Source organism: Dromaius novaehollandiae, chromosome 3, assembly GCF_036370855.1.
Source record: "Dromaius novaehollandiae isolate bDroNov1 chromosome 3, bDroNov1.hap1, whole genome shotgun sequence".
NCBI classification, from domain to species: Eukaryota; Metazoa; Chordata; class Aves; order Casuariiformes; family Dromaiidae; genus Dromaius; species Dromaius novaehollandiae.
The window spans coordinates 100,847,120-100,874,051 of NC_088100.1; the positions used below are offsets into that span (position 1 = coordinate 100,847,120).

Consider the following 26,932-nt stretch of genomic DNA (forward strand, 5'->3'; position numbering starts at 1 on the left):
GAAGAGCAGCCTGATATTACTTGCCATAATAATCCTCTTGCTTTAAGTTAAGCAAGATTATAAAGGTTTTTAAATAATATGCCCGGTAACCACAGGTTACCAGAATAGACTGTAACCTCCTGTCTTAGTCTGAATTTAATCAAAGAATGGCCAGGTCTTAACAGATGAAGAAAGGAAAAAAGTGGCCTCCAGAAAGCTAGCAACTCTTCTGTGGTATCAAACTCTTTTGGGAAAAGCAGGAGTCCATTAAATTCTACCAGTTAATCTCTAAATGAGAGAATGAAAAAGACAATCATCTTAGTTGTTTTCTTTTTTTAAAAAAACGATTTCCATCCTGGAAGAGAAGCTATCAGCTGTATTTTCCTTGATTGTCCACTGTATATATATATATATAATTTTTAAAGTTCTGAAAATTTTAGAGTGGAATCTGTGTTGTAGATTCATTTAGGTTTTGCTGAATGATCAGAGAGGCCTTAAAATTTCATTGCATATGATCTACAGTTAGTAACAATTAAAAAGCTCTAATCATTTCCACAGATAAGTGCCCTGAATGGACAAGTCTCGTTAGTGTAATGCTGGTAATATTAGTACACAAGAGATGCAAAATTGGTTGTATGTTTTGATGTGCCATTGCTCTTCATTGTAATGCAATTTCAAGTAATAATGACAAAAACTGTTATTCAAATAGTGGATCAATAACACATACACAGTGAAGCCTCATTCCCTGCTTAGCCTTTATTTCTCTTACCTGGTCTCTTCTGTAGCTATAAAGAAACCATCATCTGAAGCATCAAGCCAATTTTGCCTCTGTCTCTTGATCACTGGAATGGTGCTTGTCTTAATGGCATTTGCACTGGCTTGCAAGGCCTTACCATTAGTCATATGAACATGGGGAGCAGCATGCTGAAATCATAACAAAAAATGGGAAAAATATTTGCCTGAGAATGAGCGTAATTCTGTCAACCAATTCTGCTGCTACGGGCAGCCTATACACAATCGTTCTAGAAAAACAGCTACTCCTCTTCAGCAATTCTCTGGGGATCAGATGACACCCTCTGATGGTCTGCTGCAGATAGATCTGCTTTGTCCACAGTTCTGAAAGCTCTTTAAAAACTAAAATAACTGTTGCTAATGCCATTCTATGCAACGAGAAATTGAGATACAAAGCAATGCCATGACTAATGCAGTTCTGCAACAAAAACCTGTGGACTTTGAGAGAGAATTCTCTTTTCCTGAGCAAATACTCAGTATCCCAACAATGACCTACACCACTTCTTTTCCGATCCAAGTATAGCATTTAATTTAATAATTAAAAAAAAGTACACTTCTCACTTCGTGGGTCCTTACTCTCTCTGGCTTTCTTTTTAAATAAAAGTCACCCAAGCAGATATAAGACAAGTGGCCTGGTCCTGCTGCTAACTTAAATGGAAACAGGACAACAAATGTTTATATTACCTCGTTGTCACTATAGTTCTTAAGTTCACTCACAAATCATTATATACTAGAGCTGACTGCAATACTGCTGCCTTTATTTTAACACAGATAATGTTAAACATAAAATGATGCATTAATTTTCCACTAGACCTTTACCTGGAATAATTGTGCAACAAGATTTAAAGACAGTAAGTACTTGGATCCAGTGAGAGAGGCTGCCTTCTGATGTATGTGAAGGTAGAGAGTAACAATGTTGTTTTCTGTGTGATCTATAGGTTGCATTTTGGAAGCATACCCAGCGATGAATATATTAATTTTGGAAATTACAGTCTTGTTTGATACATGGTCAATTACTGGCAGGATTTAGAAATAACACTATTTGATCCAAACAGACATGTTAGAAGGCAATATATGACGATGAGACTTCTGCTTACTTTATCTAACATGGATTCAGCATCATGTTTTCTTAAGAGGAAGTATTATTTCTTGGTGAAATAATACAAAGTGTTCTCATCAAGGACAGCAACTTTGTAAAGTTCATAAAATGGGCACAATTCTGCACATTCACAGGAGTGGCCTCTAATTAGGGAACAACTGCACTATCACTGAGTGAGAAAAGGCAAGTAACACGCACAAAGACTAACAGAACAGAATTGATCCCTCAAATCATGTGATGAGAATATAACAGCCAAAAATAGAAAATAAGGGCCTTGTTTCCCCCTGTGAAATTCTTACACTCATACTCCATGTATTATATTCACATTATGTTGTAGCTCTCAACATACCCTGCTCCAGACTGCTTGCTCCCTCCAGTAGGACAAATTTTAAACATTGCAGGAAAAATGTTTGGGTTCATTATTTTAACTAAACAAATACGGAGCAAATAACTGAACAACCTCCTCTACAACTCCTTAGATCTGATGTAAAAACATATATAACAATATAAATATAACAACAGAAAGGGTGATGAGACATCAAATTTGAGTGAGTCACAGATAACTTTTTTAGACCTAAATTATGTTCCTTTGTCTCACAGACAAATAAGGTTTATGGTGAATTCAGTTGCTGTTGCACATAGTCAGGGCTGTAAATCTTCCACTGCAGTCCCTTTAAACATTTGCTTAATTTTTTCCATGTTTTCATTAAGTGCCTAGACTGCAGTTTGGTTTTGCAGTTTTCCTGTGTTAGTTTTGGTGGGGTGAAGAAGGAAAGGCCATACTACTAGAAGCAGTTCAGCTGTTATTCTAAATAAATTCAGGAAAAAATACATATTTTGGATGAAACTAGAAACTCATACAGGCATTTAACTGATGATTTCCTGGCACACAGCATGGATAGTAATCAGAAAAAAATAATATGAATTCATGCACAGAAAATTCTGTCATAGATCAGATTTTATAGTATCACCAAACTATTTATTTTTGCCTGGCAATGGACAGTGCTATACGTTACAGAGGAATATTCAAGTTCCCAAAGGGAAAGTTTTTGCTGTGTTTCCTCAATCATAAATGAGTTTAAGTTCTCAAATACGATGACTTTTATCTTTTCCCAGGTTCCTTTCTAATACACCACTGAATGATTCTTTTACTTAAGATACAGGCAAGCACAGGCAAAACACATTCAGGAAATGTACAAGGTACTAGAAGTGCATTTTCTATGGCATAAACTCTGAAAAATAGTTGAGCCTCATGGAAAAAAGTAGTTATTTTTTCATAATACCTTTTCCCCTGGCAGAGATGGATGTCATTACTAGTTCTGAACTTCTGTTTTTTCTACTTTTATTAGAACAGAACTCATTATTGCAGGCAAGATATAACATTATAGAAAACAGTGCAAGCGTTACAATATCATTTCATTCCCATTGCATTGTAATGATTAGTTTTCCCTTTTTTTTCCCCTCCTGCCCCAGTCCTTTCAAGTTATTTGAAGAAATTAATTATATTGCACTTAAAGACAAGAGAAAATAAGGCCATTATTCTCCCGCGCTAGGGACCACATTACCTTTAGTTTCTATTTAATCAGAACAGTTGAAATTCTTGAGCAACTGAAGAGTAGAAAATCAGTTCATCACTTCCTCTCAAAAATATATTTACCATTCTTTATAAAAATAAAGATGCAATGCCATTGTCATACTAATATCAACACCCAAAGCAAGCAGACCTTTCACGCGAAGTCCTTGTTATATAGTTGGAATACTTTCTAAGCTACCACAGGAGTCTACTCAATCAAAGACTGGGCATACAGAAAGCTACAATAATTTAATCATGTGCAACTCACAGCTGGCATTTTGATTTTGACTGTTTACATTGTTCCTAAGCCAGCTATGCTGTCATTTTGCAACAAAACTGCTGGTATTAGGATGCCACATACCAGTAGCAAATCACCACCGCTTCGTGCCTCGGCAGGAGGTTTATACAGACCTCACTAGCCACAAGTCAGACAAATCTTTCTTTGCATTTAGAGACTCCTTTCTCAGAAGTTTTTCCTCACCTCAACCTATACACATTCACTGAGATCTTCTGTATTTACAGGAAATCACTTATTCCACCCCAAAAGGCATTATGAGAAACCTATCTGTGAATGCACTCGAAAGAGAAACTTCACAAGACTAAAACTAAATCCAGGAGTCCTAGTTCAGGTAAAGCTGACTAAAGATAAACGGGAAGTGGCTACTTAGAGTACACCGACGTACCACTACAAATAACTTCTCTGAACCATGTTTCTCAGCTCACACAATATAAGTTGGCTAGAAAAGCATCTTCACACCAAAACTTGGGTTTAAGTCTCTCAAAAAGAAATATCCTGATAATAATTGCTTTAAGGTGTTGCCTTTAAACTTAAATCTCAAAGGCTTGATGAGAAAACAAAGCCCTCACCAGTTAGTTCTACAGCTATAGTAGGGAATATAAAATTGTTCCGTGGGGATCTTTATGTGACATGCTACGTCCAATACAGGAGGCATCCAATAAAGGTCACGAATACTGAACATTCTTATGCACTGAACAGGTCTGCATGAATACAGCTGAATACGTGAGAAGCAGGAGCTGAATACATCTTCACAGACTTCTGAGACCAAAGGCAATCTTTCAAGGCCTTCAACAAGTTTTTCCATGAGGAATTTATGAGAAAATTGTTTGTCACAGTGTCTTCACAATTTCACCCATTCCCTGCGTAAATCATCATTCTCCTACAGGCAATATTCTTGGGTATTTCACTCACAGAAAATGGTGAAGGCCAGATTTTAAGAACGCCTGCAAGTGGTGCTAATCAAAACTCACCTGGCAGGTACCTCAGTTTCCCATTTATATACACAAATGCTTATTTTCAATTGAGCATGTAAGACATTTCCAACGTTCATTGTACGCAATACTTCATTTCAAAAAGAAGCTACGTAAGAATGTGTTTCTCTCTGTAAAATCTACTGGAAGCAGCCGCATTAATTCTAGAGTTATTAATAAAATTATTTATTTAGTTGTAAATAAAGAGCCTTCAATACAAGGTCCTCTAGGCCTAAGGTTTTGATGAGCCTGGGAACACACAGGAATTAGTTGCAGAGAGTCACCATACATGTCATTCAGGTTATAGTGGCAGCTATCACTCCAACAAAGTTTGAATTCTATTCTGAAGACACCTACAAAGATACTCCAAACAGTGTAAGACATGATCCCCATTATGAAGGACACATTAATAAATAACTAACTTTAAGCATCTGCTGAAAGTGTTATTCCAGGGTAAATCTCACATCCTCACTAGATCCTAGAGGAATCCCAAGCATAAGGTAAGGTACTTGTTGCAAAGTCACAGAAGAATTCTGTAAAAATGTTGGAAAAGGGACCCAGATCTCAGATCATAATCTAGTTCCCTACCTACAAGTTTTTCAACTTATAATGGCCAAGCATTTAGGCATTGAGAATCACTGGTATATTTTCCATCATCTGGAGATTCTAACAAGACAACCAAACTTGAAATAAAAAATATATTACAAGTGTAACATAAACATTAGCAGCGGATATCTATGATGTGTGATTGAAAAAACGTTAAACTGGATTATCATAAATTCCTGTGTAGCCTTGAATTTATGATATCCTGTGTTCCTTCCCATGCTTACAAAAGGAAAACTATCCCAGTGACTTAGACGAGTAGTATTTTATTTCAGGACTAATCACCTGTCTCATCCTTGAACATATCAAATCAAAGAGAGCAAAGGAAGCTGTCTATATGGAGAAAGAAAAAAATCACTATAAAAATCAGGCACGCTCAGATGATTGGTATCAATTCATATTAATTTGTTCAGTTTAGCACTGACCTAATTATACTGGATATAGTGTAAAACAAGTCTAGAATTATGTTAAGTTTAGAATCAGGTAATGATTCTGTTTTGCAACACCTGGGGTATTCTTGTCATGTATTAGCTTTATATCTCCTATAAGCATCACAATTTTGGTTTGGTTTGGTTTATTCGTTCATGGAGACTCAAGATGAATGCAAAAATTACAAAACCTAGGGGTCTTCACACAGACGTCAGCACTGCAGCACAAATGTTGGACCCTGTATGCAGGCAAATGTTTATTTAGGATATAGAATTTCACTTAAGAAACCTTAAGGCTATTTAAAAAGAATATATATTTTCAAACACTAAAGCATGTACAAGAAACTAAAAATAACCAAACAGTCACAGAATACAAGCATTACTTTTGAATCAACCTCTTGATTACTATCTAACCTTTCACAAAATGCGTAGTACAGTTATAATGCTGAAAATCCAAGTCAATGATCTTTCTGTGCAGAGCAAAAAATAAAATACTGTTGACTTCCCAAGGCATCTTTGCTGAAATACTACAATGGTCACAGCCTCTCTACTTCATGGAAGCTACACAAAGCTTTATAACTACTGGATAAACCATGTCTTTAAAAGCAGCATTTTGAAGTAAATATTTATTGGCAATCCTTACACCAGTAAGTAATGAAAGAGTAACCCAGACGTTTATCTACAGAATAACAAGAAATCTATTTTATCCTTGAAATTTAGAAGACTGCCTCCTCACCCCGCCCACCCCAACACACACAAACACAGCTAGTTTTTGATTTCTTATGAACAGGAATCTAAAAAAAAAAAAAAGGGGGGGGGAGGGCCTTCATTGTCATATTTAAATACAGAAACAGAATTACTTGGAGTTTAAAATATTAAGGTAAATTTAATTTTCTCGGAAAAACTGTACTTTCTTTTCCTAAGCAAAGCACACTGTTTTCCTCATTGACTTTGATTTAAACATAAATCTGGTATCTTCAGAGAAAAGATCAGGTTTAATGCCTTACTTACGTTATTTCACCACCTATAAATGCAACTCAAAAGCATTTCAATTGCTTTGTTCTGGTAAGACAAGAGCTATTTCACAACAAAGTGGCCTAGGCAAAATACAGATTTGCTGCTATACTTCTCTCATTCTGTATGACTAAAGATTAACTGTATATCAGTTATAATAGTTACCATAAGCAGTCAGAAAAAAGTGGAATTTATTTCAAAGTAATTATTTATTGCAGTATTCATTCAAAAATGGATCTCAACAGTCTTGCTTTAATGTGCCTGCCCTTTATTGCATTCAATATTCTCATACTATTTCTAATGCATTGAATAATATATATTTTCTGGCTTTACTGATTGAAGTATTCTCTCTACTCACAGGTGAGTAAGAAATTTTCTATTACACACACAATTATGTTTTGACTGCAGAGAGGACTGGACATTTTGACACCATCTTAGTAGCATACTTGCTTTTAATTGTACTTTTATTTATTTAAATGCAAGAACAATGACTGCCTTTTGCTTTGACTGCAGAACATGAGCCCAGGCATTCTCATTTCCCCATGAGCTGTCAGCAGAGAGGTTTGCAAGGGCTCACAACCGAAGAACCTCAAAAACTCAAGTTATTTAAAAACCTTTCTCTTATCTCTTTAAATTTTGACCACACTTTGGTGTGGGAACACACTTGTATAGGAAAACAAAAGCATTTCTTTGCTTCCGTTTTACAGATGTTTAGATACATTAGTGGAAAAGACAGACTGTCCAAATGAGTTATCTTGAAGACTTAGGTAGGATTTCTTCTTTAGAGTAAAATCAATAGTAAAGGGAAACGAAGAGTGAACTTTTCACCAGTTCAGCATTAGCCTCTAGCTCTCTTCCTGACATCAATGCAAGAACGGGGAAAATACTGAAAAAATGTTTCAAGCCATTTCAAAATTTTATAGGATAGAAATATAGTTTAATTACCCTAAGCACCTTATTTTGAAATAGTACAATTTAAATCAAATTCATGATAAACACGGATTACATCATATCCAGTAAGAAGAAGAAGAAAAAAAATCACTTTTTCCTGGCAGGTCTCCATTGTTTTGAAAATTTGTGATCTGTGGTCCTTAACAATTTATTATCCATTTGCACTGGATTATTAATGACTACTGATGATGATAAATGCAATGAACTAAATTTACCCTTTCTTCCCAGTTGAATCAAGTTCCTGTGTGGGAACTTACAGGTCCCACAAATACTGTACATGCACAAGAGGTCAGAAATTTGAAGGACACCCTGAAATCTATAGAAATGAGAACAAACAAAAACTCTAGTCACGTCACGTGCTGCTGGGTTTTATTCTGGAATTCAAAAATCTGCTTCAAAGATTGGTCTTTTTTCCAAAAGTGGATGCCCCTCCTCCCAAATCTCCACAAGATACGCACGAATCATTCCTAGCCAGAGAGAGGTTTTCTTTATGTGAATTTTTGTTTGGCTGTTATCCAACTTCTAATGCGAGTTTGAAACAGAAAAAGAGTGACATAATTTCTCACCCTATAAAAACCCAAGACAGACTCTAAAGCCATGACATTTTTATGCATAGAAGAACTTTTTAATCTCATTTTTGAAGATGTATCTGTCTTTTAATATTTCTCTGCTTCTGAAACCCGAATTATGAAACTCAAGGTAAATTCAGAATCCGTCCTTACAGGAGTGTGACACAAGAAATAACTCAGTGTATGTTTTGAACTCTAACTGTGCTCTGAAACATGTAATGCACATAAAATGCAAGAGATTTTATCAACCTTAATTTAACATAATCAAAATCATTCAAGCACACAAGTAACAGAACTGTAACTGGATGTTAATGTGCTCAAACCTACAGTACTACTATTTCTTAAGTTATTCAACCTCACGTTTTTTCCCAACGTTTTCCATGAAATGTGGTGGCAGACAGACTCATTTTATCTCTACAGCGATACCATATTGTACAAGAAAGCATGCCAACAGTATTGAATACTACAATATGGACTTTGTTTTCAAAGAAAATATCCTGTCTATAGATCGATGTATACCTATGACTCCTCCATACTTACCATTATTGTTCTTGTTGTATGGCTGGATGATTCTGAAAAATAAAAGAACCACAGTGCATTAGAGTACTGTCTTTATCCTTAAAAGCCCTATTTTCTTATGCTCAGTCTGCAGGCTAAGATGTTAGTGCTCAGCTACAACAATGAAGAGATCAGCACTGCACAGATGGGACAGATTTCTCATGAAATGAACATGAGAATCATCAGTGATCCTGAAAATATAAGCCAGACATAGTATACTCTTAAATGCACTCATTTTCTTTGCTTAATTATCCTCTTCTGCAGAAATATTTCTGAAACACAAAAATGGAACTAATTCATATTTCGTTTCAAGAAGTGGGTTTTATCATTTTGCTTTTAACAGGTGGCATCATTTAACATGGATAATGATTAGCTCTCCTGAAAAAAGTACAAACAATATTGGCATAATTCCATCATGATTCTCATTTGAAAAAGCTATATGAAATTAGACAACCCTTTTCTGAGAATTCTGAAATGGATTCTCATTTTTCAATTGACATAGTAGGCTGAGAAGGATAACATTCAGAAATCTTGATTATACTCTCCTCTATGAGGACAGAAATCAGGAGTCGGTCAACTGAATATAATTTATATATTTATATAAAGCTGCAGAGAAATCACAACCAGGCCAATAGCTACCACAGATTTCATCCTGCAGTTTAAATTAAATTAGAAATTTGATTTTATTTTCAAGGACAGATGATGACTCCCCTCTGGCTTTAAAACAGTACATTTGTCACATTACAGCTGTGTTCTCTGTTTTTGAAGCAGTATAATTTAATTAACTAAACACTCTGTTATCCATTTTTAAAAAAGGAAGAAAATTGGCTGCTGGTCCATAACATGTAAGATGATACTGTCAATCTCATACACCTATTTGAAAATTCTGGTAAAATATCATCAGCTATAGTTCGCAGAGGTCTTAAGGAACAGACATATATATGGGGAAAATATACAGTTCTGCAAGAGTTGAATCAGCAAAGTCTCCCTTCTGCAACTGAGATAAATGTACAATAATTACAAATAGTTTATTCTTGCCCCAGTTCCAAACAGAAATCCTTACTGGGGTCCCAATTGGCATCACTTACATAAAAGATACTCCACATTTGTTGTTATTGTTATGAATTGTATCAAAGAGACTAAAAGGATAGGGGACAAGAGATGCACATCTCCTACTGAAAGATGGTAATCACACTACCAAACTGGTACTTGTGGCACCTTCTCTTTTATTCTACAGCACTTTGATGAGCCATCCTTACAGGTCTGAAGGTAGAGTTCAACCACGGACAGGAACAAAGACAAACCATTTTAAACATCCCAAGCTAGTTAGAAACTTCAATCCCACATTCAACAATGATTCCAGTATCTAGTTTGCATGTATACTTCCAAAAGTCTTCATCCTTAATAAAATCTCATCAGAAATCAAGACAGGCATCAATAATTTCCCATTGAGAAAGGCTCTGTAATGTGAAAACTTACCTAAAGCCACTGATCTTTTAGTTGTGAGCTTCCCAGGCCCTCATTTTCCCCACAAAAATAAGCATATATAGAAATACATTTTGTTCACCATTCATCCAGGCAAGATGTAAACTCGTAATGTAATAATGAAATTCTGTGCAAGCCTACTACCTGTTTCCTGATACCTGAATGTATTTCAGTTTTACTCTGTTATCAAGTAAGGGAACAGCACCGTAGAGGGAGGAACACTACTGTCTGTTCAATTTATATCTTTAAAGTAATTTTTATTATTACAACTTTATTGTTTTGACAACCCAGTCAAGTAACATTCAGGGCTTGAATGTTTCTGAGAAAGCCTGGAGACTGCATTCATGGAAATATAACCATCTCAGTAACTGTTGAGACAAGGACTCATTCCTTTTACAAGCACATCTACCCAGAAAAAGACCTAACTCAAATAGCACAACTGCATTTCCTGAGAAGTCCTCAAATTAAGTAGAATATCAAGTTAAACAAACAGTAGAAAAGTGTTTTCTTCTCCCTTGAAAGATGCAGAAGATACTGTACAGAGCACTTTCAATCACCCCCAAAAGATGAAAACAAGAAACAAAAAAAGTCACATTTTTTATACTCAGATACTACAGTAATAATATCTCCACTCTTATTCAGAGGTGCTATGTTTCTGGCATAGATTTATATGCCAAAACTATAAAACTATGCTTAGCCAGGATTGTAATACTGATGCCTCAAAATAATCAGTTCCACAGACAACTGAGTGAAAGACGGACTACTTATTTTGGCGGAACTGAGGACCAGAACACCAAACAGCAGAACAAACCCGAATGTTGCTAAACATCACGTTTTTTCAGGAATACTTTACAGACACTCTTAATGCAGTGTCAACAGCCATTAACTCCAGGATATTAGCATACTGATATCCAATTAATAAAACTGAGCAAAGAAGTGAAGACATACTTGTATTGTTGTTTTTTATAGAGTATTATCTGAGTGTTGTATCATACAATATAAGCATTCTCAGTTTTTGCATATGTTTTCTCAGCTTTAACTGCTGTAGATACTGAAATAAGTTACCAAAGACCTTTTAGAAAGACCTGAGTATACACATAAAATAAAAAGACAGAACTACTTAATAAGTAGACGCAGTCAAAAGATTCTAGGATTTATCAATTAAGGCACTGTTACTGCAATATTAAAACTCTTGCCAACTTTGGTCCCCAAATATTTGGATTTCACAACTGGGGAGGCTTTCTTGCAGAAAAAAAATTGCATCCTGATTAGGCAGAATTCTGCCCAAGATTTATGCACAAACACACTAATCAATTTTGTGAAAAACTTTGCTTTTAAGTTAGATAACTAAGAAAGAGAACCCTTGTTTCCAATTAAAAATGATAGTCATGCAGCATTCAAAAAGACATGTTTATCAAAAGGTCTGCACACACCAATGCCGTCTCCAATGCAGCTTCATAGGAACAGAGTTTAAGTAAAAACTACAAATATCTTGGAGTCCTACAGACCACACAGAACAGAACAATGCTTTGGATTTTCAGTTTTTATCTGCCAGGTTTTAGAATGGCCTAGTGAATTTATATGACTAGGCTCTGCCTTTTCAGTGAAACTGGCACTAGCGGATACCAGGGCTTAAGTGCATTCTTACAGCACATAATTTTGTGCAGGGCAATAATCTGTTCTTGTATTTCCTCAGCACCAGACAACTCCAGGATACAAAACTTTTCTTTCTTTATAGCTGATGAAGTACTAGTGATGTGGATTACTTCACTTCAGAAACAAATGGTTAAGACGATACCACTAATAAGAGGTTTCGGTAATCTGATGAGAGTAAGTTACAGCTAATGCAACTTCAGTACTGCCAAAATATTTAGGAGCTTCGTATCTTGGAGTCATTGATGCATGAGTGTCAGAAACTGCCTAATATTCTCGTATGCTCTTTCTAGGAGATGTTTGTTTGACCTCACAAGCAGAATCAAGTAAGTTATAATGAAATCCCCTCTCATTAAAAAGTTGCTTTACAGACTACACTGACCAATAAATTGTTTCTTCCTATTTACCGGCACTAGGAGACTATAAAACTTCAAACTGTAAAACCATTTAAGGCTAAATCAGAAAGACCCCACTGCTAAGGGATGGCACCAGCTACAGAATTATTGCACCTTTACATGCCCCACTGGCATGTTTTTTCTTTCCTGAAGAGTTCTTCAAACTAGGACAGAATCCACCTCCTTAATAACATTTAAATCCTTTTCCAGCTGTTTGTGTATTTGCTTTATTTGTGGGTTTTTTTAGCCATCCTGTTGATAGGAAAACTTCTTATCTAGCATTCATCTTTCTCCTCTTTATGATCAGGGTCACCAGTTACATTACCGGGTGAAAGCTGCCCTTTTCTAAACCTTCCAGAATAAATGAGCTTGAAGATAATGTCATTTAGACATGTGCAAAACAAAGACAGCCATGCAACAGAGGTGCTTAATCCTAGTAACATTTGCAGCTCATCATGGTGAATGAGTCTATAAAGGACCTTTTCACCCAAGGACCAACTAACTTAAGAAACAAGCAGAGAAACGAAGACACTTTCATTATTTCTGCTCAACTTAGGTTATGAATATTTAAGTAAAAAAACTTAATTACTTTTTCCTACCAGTTTGTAGCAATGAAACATGTGATGTTCAGTGTTACTTCAAAAGTATTATTAATAAATAAATAAATAAAATAATGTTGTAATCATATTAAGAATGAGTTTGAATTTATTTGGCAAAGACGCTTAGTCTCCCCAAGATTTAAATCTGAAACACTGGAGAAACAAATTACAGACAAGAAAAGCAAAAAAGCATACAAACTTATCTCCAAACATTTTCCGAGACACTGGACCTTCCCAGTTACAATGCTTAAATAGTTTTTGAAGGTGGCTTCCACATTACATCATGTAATGAAATAGTTAAGAGATACTTCTCTGCAATCATAGCTTAGAAAAAATAATCAGTTCAGTTGACAGTAATCACACAAAGAAGCACTTTAAGAATGAACTCCAGATCTCGAATCCAGAACATGTAATTCATGAGATAATATGCTACTAATCCTGTTATCCAACAGACAATATTCTCTTTCTGCAACTTTAATTCTTTATAATAATACCAGGGGAAAGTAGTGATTCCAGGAATTACATTCTGGTTATCTGCAGTGTGCTTTGAATAATAATTTGATTACAGTGCTCATCTTATTGTTTAAAGTTTTAAGAGTTGATTTATTTTGCCAATTATAAAAGACACTATTGCTGTACTTTCATGCCTACACATTACTCGTATACAAAAAGAAGAAATATTCTGATTCGGCAGCAGATTCAAGGGGGAGCTCACCACGAAGTTCCCTTCCCTCCATTTCTGAGGACAGCTTGCTCTTTTTATTCCAACAGCTCTTCCCATGTCCTCCATCTACCGGTTTTGTGAGGGCTACCAGAAGCGCAAGCTACACTTGTGAATACAGAAATACAATGCTATTTTCTTCTCATAAGCATTCATTTCTTCAGTACAGCAAAACAGAAGTGATGTATGACACGGTCCAAGTGGTGTATCAAAGCAAGAATGTGATTCTAACTTTGTGGCTTTCTGAATCAGATGTAGGCAGAACATGCCTCAAATCCACAGATATATTTTTGAAAGAAAGGGAATGAAAGCGAAAAAAAAAAAAAACCCTATTCAATTGCTAGTGTACTTTCATCTTTGGGAATAACTCATATTTCAGAAGATACAGTAAGCCTGAAGAGCACGGTCATATGGAAATTGCGTTCTGACTTTGGCAGAAAAAAAGCAATCACCATCTACATTAAAACACACACACCACAGTGATGTGCTGTGCTAATGCTTAGGAACAGTTGTTTCTCACAGGAAACTCAAGGAAACACCTGTTTACAGAATTGTTCTTGCCCCAAATCCTCCTATTTCCAAATTCATAAAAAAAAAAAAACAAACAAAGAACAAAAAAGAAAAAACCAACCAGCTCACCTTTACCTACTGAGAGAATACTCTGCATTTTTAGTGGTCTTCAGACACATAAGAGAAGACTGCTCTTTTATTTGTGGTCAAAAAATCTCTAATACCTGTGGGATAATTATAATATGAATTCAGCATAGGCAAATGATGACCACATGCTTATAACCACAAGACAGTAAATAACATTCTCAATTTTAGGACACCATCATCCTAGTAAGAAATTCCAGAAAAAAGACTTTTCCTCTATTTCTCAAGCAATGATAGTGAAGCTGTTTTTTGATCTTATTAAAAAGGACACACATTAAAAGATTTTCTTCCTTGTTGATTTTTTCACATGAAGTCATAACACCACTTACATGACTGGGGGTGGGGGAATGCAGACAGAGGTGGAGAGGGGGAAATCATCAACTCAGCATAAATGAACTGAAGGGAAAAGCATTATTTTATCATGCAAAAATTTAAACAGCAGAAAAATTAGCTAAAGAAATGCAGACATGAGATGTAGCTGAATAAGCAGAATTGCCATGTTCCTGAGGTATCTTAGATCTACATGATAGCCAATGCGAGCAGTAACACCTTGGGGGTAACTAAGGATTGCACAAACTTCCAGGTACATAAACCGGGCCTGGAAGTTGTCATTAGTTCATCATGTCCAGCATCATCATTTGTACATCTGCAAAAACAACTCAATATACTGACGATGGAAATAAAAGCTTTAGAGCCTTTTCTTTTTTTTTTTACTAAATATTTTAAATGATTGCTTCCAATTCCACACTGAAAATGTATGGAAATTGGCTGCTCTTACACAAGTTCAGCTTAAAAGAAGTCAAAGGTAAAAAGGTTTTCATGTTAATCTCTTCAGGGTGAGAAAAGGTTTTAATGACTTGGTATAGAACTACACATGACATGGCTCTTACCATTAAGTATTTCACATGAACATAAAAATAAAAGCTCTGAGTCATATACCTTGGGAAAAAAGCAAGAGTTATAATCACCCTTTTCATAGTCCTCTGCTTTCTCAATTAATGCTGACCAAAACATAACAGCAACATCAATGCCTTCAGAGAGACCCATCGCCCCGCTCCGTGGTCAGACTTCCCTTGACATCAATGCATGCATTCCAGGAAAACAGATCTTTAGCAAAATATTTCAAAACATTTGCTGGCTAAACCAAAGATCAAAGTCAGAACATACACATCCAAAGCAACTTTCAGTGAAGAAACTGGCTGAAGAACAATGATACATAGGTTTTGTTTCTCACTTTTAGGAAAAGTGTTACACAGTGCAATATTAATCGCATCTTAAGTTTCAGCATCAAAGAAATGGCAAAAGAAAGTAGACTCACTTCTCTCATTTATCATGTCTCATTATCTCTCTTTCAGTTGTAAATTTTTGGTATGTAAAAGGAGATTTATAGCAATTTATGCAGGTATATAGTTTAGTAACATATAATGGAAATAAGATAAAATTAAAGTCTTTTATTTCAAAATCAATGGAGTGTAAGATGTTTCTTGCTATGCACCCCATGCTGCCAGCCTGCTATGGCAGTAGAATGTCTCCACCTCTAATGAAAAATAATATTGTGATAATGGGATCTGGTATTTTTGAGAAAAGACAGCTCCCTCTTCTGAGAAATTCAGTCCTACAGTGAAAACTCCTTCCTTCTAACATACTTTCACATAGGGTTACATGAAATGAATTACGATGAAGCACTTACTAGAATTGTTTTTCTCTCTTTCTAGAAAATTTTGGGCAGAAGAGTTTCTAGCCTCACTGCTTGTCGATTAGACTGCCTATATTTTCATGTGTTTGACAAGGAAGTGTCTCAAATTCCCCATAGGAATAACGGGAGGCACATACAAGCCTTTCTTCCTTACTCATCTCTTCAGTAGCCAATACTAATATGTAGAGAGGGAAAAATAGAGAGACTGACCAAAACAGCACCTAGGAAAGTAACTAGATTTTTTGAGGTCTTTCTTGCTTTGCCAATTGCTCATCCACCTTCTCATCTTGTTGTGTTAGAGATGTGCTGGTTCCTAGGCAAATGAACAAAAATTGCTGTCTCGTTCTTAGATACAGCTGCATACATCAATATTTGATTCCCTGAGGAACTGAAACTTGACTGTTGAAAAAAAACCCTGTTGAAGGGATCAGGACATCTCAGTCTGAAACACAGCATTAAAAGTCTGGAAAGGGGAAGAGAAAATGGGCATTAGGACTGTTGGTTAAAGTCTCTTCAGTTTTGAACAACTAATTTCCCTATTTCTGCCCATAAGTCACAAAAATGGTATCATCAGACACAGAATGATTTCTGTACTTTATTAGTGACATAAATATCTTTGATTTCCTGTGGATATTTTGGCTCTGATGTATGTAAAAGTAAGGAAATGTCTTCCAGTAGACAGAGATTATGTTCATGAGAAATAACTCTACTTTTCCTTCCAGATATTATATAGAAAATTACCATTAGTCATCCTATCAAAACAATAGTTTGACATGAAACTGAACTATCTGGATGTACTGTTGCTCACAGTTAAGAAGCTTGTGGGTGAAAGCAGCTGCTCAGAATAATTTCAGATACTGTAAAGTAAAAGATCAGATTCAAAATTTCTACAAAGTACTCTACAGTCACACCTGAATCGTCTTGTCATCCACTCCAGTCATTAAATAGGATAAAAGTAGCATTCTGCCGTGCTGAGGTTTTCTGAAGACAGAACTTCTGCTTTTGAAAGAGACTGTCTTCACTACTGAGAACCAGTTAAATAATCTTGTGTTGATTCAAGTATTTTCAGCAGCATGAAAACTCTGTATCTTAGAGTCGTTAAAAGCATCAGCATGCATATTATAAGAAAAGCCCCCTAAATATTGTAATCTTTTCCAGATGGAAGAGAGCTTTCTGGCATTTCTCATCCTACCATACAGAATGCAAGACTTCCTATTATTTAAAAATAGGAGGAAAAACACTTTTCTAAGACCATCCATAACAAGTCTTCCTTTTACCAGAAATGATACAATCAGCTATAACGTCTTTCTACCTGCGAGGAGGGAAATAGTCTTGGCTCACAGTCTTTCTTCAGCAAACACCAACATCCCAGAATAATAGTTAAAATATACAATGCTTAAGCAGTGCAGTTTGTAGCAGTATAGCTGCATTTTATTCAGGTCTATGCCTCATATAGGGAACACGCATACAGCTAGAACTGCATCTCTCAGCCATCGCTGACTGATATTCTCAGATCTGTTAACAGCAAGAGATCATGGCACAAAACCTACCGTTTCTGAAATGAAAAGAATAAACTTCCTTCTTAGCATTCTCAAAGATCAGGCAATAGTAGTTAGAAATGACAGATGTCCCTATGAGTTGCACCTGACTTTTGCTGGAGGCATGTCCACTGGACATGAAAGGGAAACTTGCACTGCACTGGAAAAATCAAGATTCAAGCGAACAAAAGACTTCAAGAAATGCCAACTGTGATCTTATTTAGGCACAATATTCTTTAAAAGCATTAAAAAAAAGCATTTAAAAGCCAAATACTAATGATGCTTCTCATAATCTTTCCCCACCCATAGAAACATAAAGTAGCAGCACTGCCATATTATGTTGTACTGTTTCCGAGCCACTACGTATTATTTTGCTAATAACAAATTTGGTCAAAATATAGCTCTCAACTTATGTATTTAATAAGACTGCCTTTAAATATGCCAATCTAAATATATATTTACACAAGACTAAGTGCTGCTTACTTGACTGCCCTCCATTACTGTATATCTTTAACAAACATATTTCTATGGCTTCTTTAAATTTTCTAATACTACTGGAAAAAAAAAAAAAAAAAAGCCAAGCTGAACATGCAGACGTTTTTATGTCAATAACATTAAGATTATGAAAATAGCAAGAGATAAGACTTAATGTAAGCCCAGTAAGTGCTCATTTTTGTTTGCTCATTTCATCAAAGCATGAGTTGAAAGACAGAATATATCCTCTTCACAGTAGGCTTTCTGGGTACTCTTAATTGGTACAATGCAATAAAACCAGGAACAACCAATAGTATTTTGGTAACAAAAAAGCTTTTTAGTATATTTATAGTAACATAAAAACCAGGGAGGGGATGAGGGGAGAGGAACCTTTTGTGGTACAAATAATACATTGCTGTGAATGCAATTACACAGAAACCACCATTTCGCAAGTTGCTCTGGTCACTCTGTTGTTGTTCTGTCTTGGAAAGAAGCTGAATATATTACAGCCCAAACAAGTATTTTACATTTACCAATAACCAGAGAAGAAGTTAAATAGTAACTATTAAAAGTAAATATTTTAAAGTCAAACGTAACAGAGGACTTGTGCCGCTGAGTATCAACACTACTGGTTTGATTGTTTTCGAGAGTCTAGTTTTCTTTTGCATTTTATTTCTTGTGGGAGGAGGATTAAGCAATGGAAAAAGGAAGAGAGAAAATGGAAAGGGGGAAGACAACTAGTATTGTGCCAATACTGAAAAATGGAAATTGAGATGATCAAATTGACTATAGCCAGCATTGATCTGAAATAAAAATTATGGCTAAGGTTGACATGTGGCAGAAGACAATAGTGCAATTGGTTTTATGGGAAATAAATTTGTCATCAAAACTCAAAGATACCTCATCAAAAGGATAAGCTTTGGCTAGTAACTTTAAAAGTTTGATATTTCTTAAACTTCTGTTTGACTTAGTCCAATGGAGTTGTCTAATAAAAACAACTGTTTTAGAAGATCAACCCCATACTGAATTATCTAATGGTGAGGAAACATCATTCAGGGAGAGTGTCTCTCCCAGGTTGTGATAGGGCCTGTCCTTCACCTCTTGCAGTTCTTTTACTGGGATGTGGAAGAAGCGAGAAACATCCCAGTAACACTTTCAAGTGTTATGAGCAACTTCATTCAATAGTATTCAATGATACTACAGATCAAGCTATTTCTTCACATCATTGATCTCTCCCCACATACTACAAAGTGGTAGCAAATCTAGATGCACAGAAAAGAAAGGTTATCACGGCTACTCAGTTTATTAAATTTCACATGGCATTGCTTAGGGAATTACTTCTAGGCAGCTCTTTAAAATGCCTGATCTCTCTTGGAAACTATTCTTTTGAATTTCCATTATCACTTTTGTATGACATCCAATATTCCAGGAATTATCTTGCAGTTTGCACAGACCACATTTTGCAGGCTTTAATTAAAGAGGGGGTTAGGACAAGAACCAAAATAGCCATCTTTACTCTACTAAAATACACCTTCCAGATTTCAGTTATCTGGGATATATACTTTCCTTAAACTTATGTTTTCGCAGAAAACAGATTAGCAGAAATAACTATTTACTAAAGCAACGACTTCCAGAGTACAATATTAATTTTTCAGATCAGATGTTATTTTGTGCAAATTGCCTTAACACAATTAGCTGACATATACAAACTAATCAGTGTGTCTACTGACTGGTGTTATAAACTGTTTACTTTGAAATGAATATTCTTACTAAATAGAGCAAAAATTTTAAAAACTTCTACACATACATCCTTCTACAGACATTATTATAATAAATAAGTTTACTTTGAACTTATCGCTACAACTTTCTCTGCAGTAGAGAAGTAACATCATATTTATTTCCAGATGGAAGTCATTCATCCCTCAAAGATCAAACAGAGCCTAGTCTAATGGCCAACATTAGAGAGGTGAAAAAAAGCCTGGATTCATAATCTCATGCATTAACTACCAGATCATCACTACAGAGAGTTCACAGGGAAAATTCAGGTCTGTGAAATGCTCTATACTTAAAGCTATAGCTATTAATGGAATCATCTTTTATCCAAATAAAAGTCACACGGCTGTCATCTTGGCCCTGTCATCTTGGTCCAGCGAACAGCTTGTGTTGCCATGCACGTTATCTGCCTACTGTGTAACGGCTGTTTGCATATTGCACAAAGGTCCAGGTGACCCTCTCTTCTGCATATACTGACTAATCATTTTCTGTCAAAATACATAGTGATTTAAAGGTATTGTTAAAAGTACAGCAAGTATTTTCACTGTAAGGTACCAATAATGTTGACTATGACAGAGAAGCATGATAATTATGGGAAGAACTGACTACATTTTCCTTCCTATATTTTGGAGACTATTTCTATTAGTTTGCTAAAAATTCCCTCTCATTTCTAATCTATTCTGTGAAACATTAAAACAGACAGTCATCTCCTTTGTGCAGATCACGTCTTGAACAGTCTATTTCAGACCCTATAAATTCTTTGAGATTTCTAGTCTCAACAACCATGCTGAATTACAGAACAAATAAGCTGATTGCTTACGGAAGTTAAAGCTCACACAAAGATACTTCAGGAAACGCAGCGCATTTCCCTCCAGTGCATACTGATGAAATCCTGCTGGATTCTTTTCTTATTTCTACATAAGGTAAGACTGCTCACACTTCCAGTTAAAAACCTTTCTTCCTGGATGTAATGCCAAAAAATTTCCATAATACATAGTCACCTTCTAGAATAGAAAATACAGACGATTTGAGAAACTTCGGCATTACTCACAAATTTCCATGACTTTTGGCACAACTTCATATCTGATCTTCCTTCACACCACACTAACATAGTGGCTGGGTACCAGGCTTAACAAACACCTCTGGAGTCAGAGTGCACAGGAAGCCTCCCCCGTATCTCTGTGGCACCCCTTTCGCTTCCTCCTCTGCAAGTGGTATATAGAGACGGTCTCTTTCTAAGGAGCTCCTATCTTCATCATCAGTCCTGGCTCCTGTAACTATTTCTCTCTTTTTAAATCAACTCTGTAACACCTGTCTGGGGATGCAAGATGCCAACAGCTATTTTCCCCTCTATTACCAATCACAGTTTTAAGAATCCGGTCTAAGCCATGTATTGAATGCATATACTAGCAAAGAGATTGATCGTAAACCAGCAGGTCAAGTATGTAGCTATTTAGCTGTGTAAAAAGTAATTTAGCATAGCATAATTCAAAAGGCCTTGCATATCCTTGCAAAATATTTCCTCAAATAAAAATGCAATGTGATGAGTCAAAAAAAAGCATACACTGCCTCTTTCCCTTCACCAAATTCCTTTTTTTGTACTTTGTTACTGAGATGGAAGATTAGTCAGAAAAACAGCAAAAAATAGTTTTCCTAAGAGATGATCTTAATATAACCACATTCAATGAATATGCACCACCATTCATTACATTAAGAATCCGTGCTATGAATGTACTAATCATATCTTACATTTCTGTCATTACAAGCACACATTTCTGAACTGTAATCACAGTAAAACCGTGAATGAAATGGTTCTACACCTTTCAATGGGTTTTAAAAATTTTACAGTAGGAAATACACTAGCTCTACAGATATACCTTTATAGTATTAAATCTGTGGCAGAATTTTGTGTTGCACTGGTTTCTTAGAGGCCTATACCCCCTTATTTAATGTAATTTCTAAAAAATATATTCCCTACAGAAAGGTCACAAAACTTTGTCATTTCAGCTCCACAGAAAGGAATTTCATAATTCAGAGAGTCAAAGAGTATTTCTTTTATGTTCCTTTACATACCGTCAAGGCCATTATGATGAGTGTAGTTTCTTTTTCCCAAAATACTTAATGAAGAGTGATTAGATGGTGCAAGCAGTCGTTTTGCACTTGGACTTTGAAGGCTTGGTGTTGACCTGATTACATTAGGTTTCACTGCAGGATGAATCTCTGTTTAAAACAAAAGAAGAGAAAGAGCGAGACTGTACATACCTGATTTTTAAAAGTTAGTATTTTCCATTCATTTCTATTTCATTTCTAGTGAAATGAAAGTCACTTTCTTCAGCAGAAGTGTGTTACAGGACCTTGAATAACAACAATTCAAACGCAAGCCTCTGAAAGGGCCATAGTTACAAATCAGAAAATTTTATTTCACTTTGGATTGTCTGAATTCACTGTTGCGGTGTGGATGTGTACAGATTTCACAGGCGAAGAGGCAGTGCCTCAGCAAATCAATCTGAAAGCGTTCTGTATTAACGTTTTCCTAGACTTGAGTTTTGTATTGGGGCTTAGAGTTCATAAGCAAGTAGATAAAAGCATTTTACTATAGTAAAATCACCTTAATACCTGAAGTTATTTAATATTTTCTATCACATTAACAAGCTTTAAGGGATCTTCTCAAACACACATCATTATATGCAATGGCCAGGGAGCAAGCTAGAGCAGGTGTCTGAGGCTGAAACTACTCCAGAACTGCAGAGTAGCAGGTTCTGTGACAGGAACGCCAGAAAAACATTAAGATTGCATTGGATTGCCCATGTGCTGACAGACTCGAATACAGAATCATTATTACAGAGTTTCAAATATCCCAGAGTCTCTAATACTGTTCATGCAGCAGGATTATTCTAGAGTTGGTGCCAGAAAGCTAAATAAGAGGCAATTAAACTCACTTGCCCAGGGCACTTCAGAGTAAGCAGCTGGTTGCAGGGGAGTTCGGGGACAAACACAGCGATGTGGTTGCTATAACCTTTATACAGCCATAAATAGAATAGCAGGATAGCTGAACAGTTTCATCAATACCCACATGAGTAGAAAGGAGTAGGACTGACACAATGAATTAGCGAGCCTACATGCTGGGAACAGCACGCCAGGCAGATATAACATCAACAGTTTTCACGTTTGAGAAGACTTTGCTTAACTGTTAATCAATGGGTTGGTCAGTGCATGCAATCACACTCCTAAAGTATAAATATCCTCATTCAAGGAGTTTCAGGAGAGTCAGATTAAAAAGAGTAGAGTAGGGTAATACACCTATACATTGTTAATAGAAGTTGGAACAACATAAAACAAGGGAGCTGGTAACTGCTTCAGGACAGTACTTGGGGGGAAGGGGTGTAAAGGCTAGTTTGTTGTTGCTGCTCTACGCACCACTTATTTAGTTCAGAGCTTTCTACTGCTATTCACTGTAGTATTCATCCGCTTTTCATATAAAAGAGGCTGGGATCATCAAGCTCCCAAAGGATTTCATGGCATCTCCCATTTCTCACACTGTAGAAAACAAGAGTCTATTTTGTTTTTTCACTAAAACAGGAATGGAGGCGTGCTTAATGGTATGAACACTATTTCAGTTTAAAGTTTTCCCTTAGCAATCAATAGAAAGGTTTGCACCGTTTCCTGAAGATGAATGGAATCTGGATGCTAAAACGCTCATTTGACAATCTTTCAATACTCTGAAAGAAAAAAATAATCTTCAGGGCTGACATCATCTGCCAAAGAGCTCCAGCAGCAACCACAATAATCCTGGTGCTAGGTCAACAGGCAGTAACTTGTAACTCCCTTCTGTTTGAAGAGTGTGGAAGAAACAATCTTGTATTTTCAGGAACAGCTAACAGTCAAGGAAAGAGGCATTTCCTTCCTTTGACTTTTCTTCAGCCTGGAGGTCACTAATCCTCAGTTTTCCACAAAGGCTGGCCTTTCTCCTTCTGCAGTAGAGGAGAGTAGCAGGAGCCAGGCTCACTCTCTCCTTCCAGTTCTGGAGAGAAACTTAACTAACAGCCAGGACCACTTCTCAACTGACTGAGCCCCTTGGGAACCCCTTACTTTGCGGTCTTCACACCATACGCTTTCATCCTCTACCCATAGGCTCACTTCAAATATTTGCCCGCTTTACAGCCCTTTCCAGCTAGCTGCTTCATCACATCTGAGAGAGGTAATGAGGTATTTCAGAGCTTCTGCATGAATCATATTATCCCATTATATTACCATATCATGGAATAATAGAATTAGAGGTTCTTTTATTCCTGCGGCTGTTATCCTTGTTCTACTGCCTGGTACTTTTCTTCACTGAAATTTTCTTAGCCACTTGCAGCTTCTGCTAACTCAGAAAACTAAAAATAACATCTGAATAACCCAAATTACCCCTTTAGCTATGCAACAAATAACCAGTTGGCCAGATTCACATTATACAATCATTTCTGAAATCAAAATAAAAAATACAGGAAGAAGAAACAATACTTGAAGCACATTTATATTATAAGCCCAGGTTGTGGCCTCACGTAATTAACAGTAATAACAACTCTGAAGACTTCTTCTGTTTCCACTAATGTCACTAAGGTTAAAAAAAATACCCAAAGCAAACAAAGAAGAGCCAAAGGGTACCACTGAGTCACCTGAATAAGCAGCCTGAATTCTAGAGGTGTTTACGCAGCTATATCATGTATCTCAGCTGGAAATGTTCGCCTGGTTTCCTCAAAACTAAGAGGTAATACAGGGCATTAAAATAGCCAGAGGTTCACCTTAGGGGGGTTGCTTAGTAAGCACAGTGAAGACTGAAGTGGTTACAGGAGATTAGCTCTAGGATCTCCAGAAGGACAGGGCCTACCTTTAATGCTTAATCTGCCTCACCTGCGGAACAGGCAGCTAAGCGGCAGAACAGGGATGAAGGGAAACGATGATCCAGAGAGTGCTGAGAGTTGGAACCCCGTCCACCTTACCACTAGGGCAGAAAATGGTAGTACCCTGTGAGACATAATTAACTATATTCCAATAAGCACTTGTGGGAATGGCATGAAAGGCATTTTAAAAAGAAAACAAAAACCTCATGCTCAACCTATGACTTGATATTTAATGATAGACTTTAAGAGGAAAATAAGGTAAGCATTACTTATTTACTGTAATATGTTGGGCAATATGAGCAAACTAAAAGCCATTTCCTAGCAATTTATATGCAGCTAATTCATACGCATATCCATAACTACTTCATATCCCTGTAGCACACATTATTTACCTTCAAACTGTAGTGAGATATCTTCACTTCACCATACAATCAAATGCTAGGCTGAATCTGCAGATGCCTGGTATATTTTAGCACTGTTAATCCTCTTACAAAACCGTCACCTAAGTACATAAAATGATATCTGACACTGTTCATCCATTTACTGCCACTAAACCTACAGATATATTCTCCCAGAGTTACCAAGATGACCCTTGACAGACTAAACAATGAGGCACTAAAGACACGCAGCACCTTCCAAGATGCACATGCTGTTGTTTCTGCTTTTGACTACCCAAACAGGGTCAGCCAAATCAACCATCTCCTGCTGGACTGCCTTATCTCACAACCACAGCTGCATCAAGTAAATCAAACCAGCTCCTTCTCCATTCATGCCACTGATGGCCATTATAATGCACACAGCTGGAACACCTATAGGAAACTACCACTAGCTTTTTAAACTTTAGGGTAGGAGGAATCAAAACTCAGTGGGAGTAAATATTAATTCTTCCTTATCCAGTTTTCTGAAAGATTTTATTGAATGTGATGTCCTCGAAGAGCAGTTATAACTACATTAATTGCTGATCTCCATTTTAGCAAATCAAGAGATTGTTATTGTTTACTTTGTCCTAGTATAAATGAACTCCTGTTGATTGAAATTTTGAGCAAAACACCTGGATTGAGGTCTGTCCTCGGCTATACTTCTGCGAAATGGGATGAATATGCTGTAGAATTATTCACTGCTTCTCTGAACAAAGGATTGATTTCTATATTCATTTAAAGACTAATGAAAAGCTTCTGAGGTATCTCACCTCTTACATGATTATGTAAATATTTAACAGTCTGGGGTGGTTCCTTGAAAAGAGGACCATTTTGGATTTTTTAATAATGAATCACAATTACCAGACTTCCCTTTAAGCCTTTTTTCCACTATCATGTGAGTTTCTTGTCCTCTTGGCTATGATCTCAGTACAGAATTTCATCACATCTTTTTAAATTATGCCATCAAATTAAAAGAATATCAGCATCCAATGTGGCAGAAATCTGCTCCTGCCTACAATCTGCAAGACCAATCATGCAGTTTTGCAACCAGTTACAGTAGCCCACCAGAATTTTTATTAATTTATCTTAATAGTTTTGTTGTTAATAAAAGCATAAATCTTTCATTATATGCATGTAGGATTTTTAAATATCATTAAATAGTGAACATTCATTTGACTAGTTTTTCTCTGAAGGCAGATACTCACCTAAGTAACCAATGATACATGACAGTGGTTTTCTGGTGCTTTTGATCTTCAGAGGATTTCCAGCAACTTCGCAATGTCGATCTGCATCTGAGAATTGTAAAGAGTAAAGCTCAGTTTAAATATTATACCACTGCAAATATAATTAGGATGCACCTACCAGTTTCCCACTTACATTCTTACCACAAATTTCTTGACCGATTTTTTTTTCCTTTTAGCATATTTTCTTCTTTTTCATCAATGCTAACAATGATAGAGATTTTAAGGCAGGCCGTGTTCTCATTTATGCAAAAGTAAGAAAGGTTATGACTCTTAATTTTGTTAAAAGTTAATGTATGTTGTACTGCAATTTTGATTAATTTTGTATCAACAAAATCTTTTTGGAAATAATTAGCTATGCAAATGAAACAGATGAAAACATGAGTATTAAAATAAAAGTAACTCTATTAACAAGGATTTACATGGAATTCTTCACTGTTTTCTACAAGGCTGCCTGGCTCTAAATGGGGAACTACAGCGCTAAGAAGGATCCTAAATTTGGAACTAATGAATTCTGTCACATATTACTCCCAAGGTACAGTGATTCATATCCTTAAGTAAAATAG

The 26,932-nt window shown here is 36.2% G+C and overlaps 1 protein-coding gene across 1 annotated transcript in view; it reads right to left on the reverse strand.

The window, feature by feature from the left end:
* Positions 1-26,932, reverse strand: part of MTA3 (metastasis associated 1 family member 3) — a 145,088-nt gene that overhangs the window by 22,150 nt on the left and 96,006 nt on the right. The window contains exons 15-18 of the mRNA XM_064509595.1: positions 26,331-26,417; positions 21,897-22,043; positions 8,818-8,849; positions 749-903 (exon numbers count right to left, since the gene is read on the reverse strand). Of these exons, the coding sequence (XP_064365665.1) occupies positions 749-903; positions 8,818-8,849; positions 21,897-22,043; positions 26,331-26,417 (421 nt within the window). The remainder of the gene's footprint in view (positions 1-748; positions 904-8,817; positions 8,850-21,896; positions 22,044-26,330; positions 26,418-26,932) is intronic.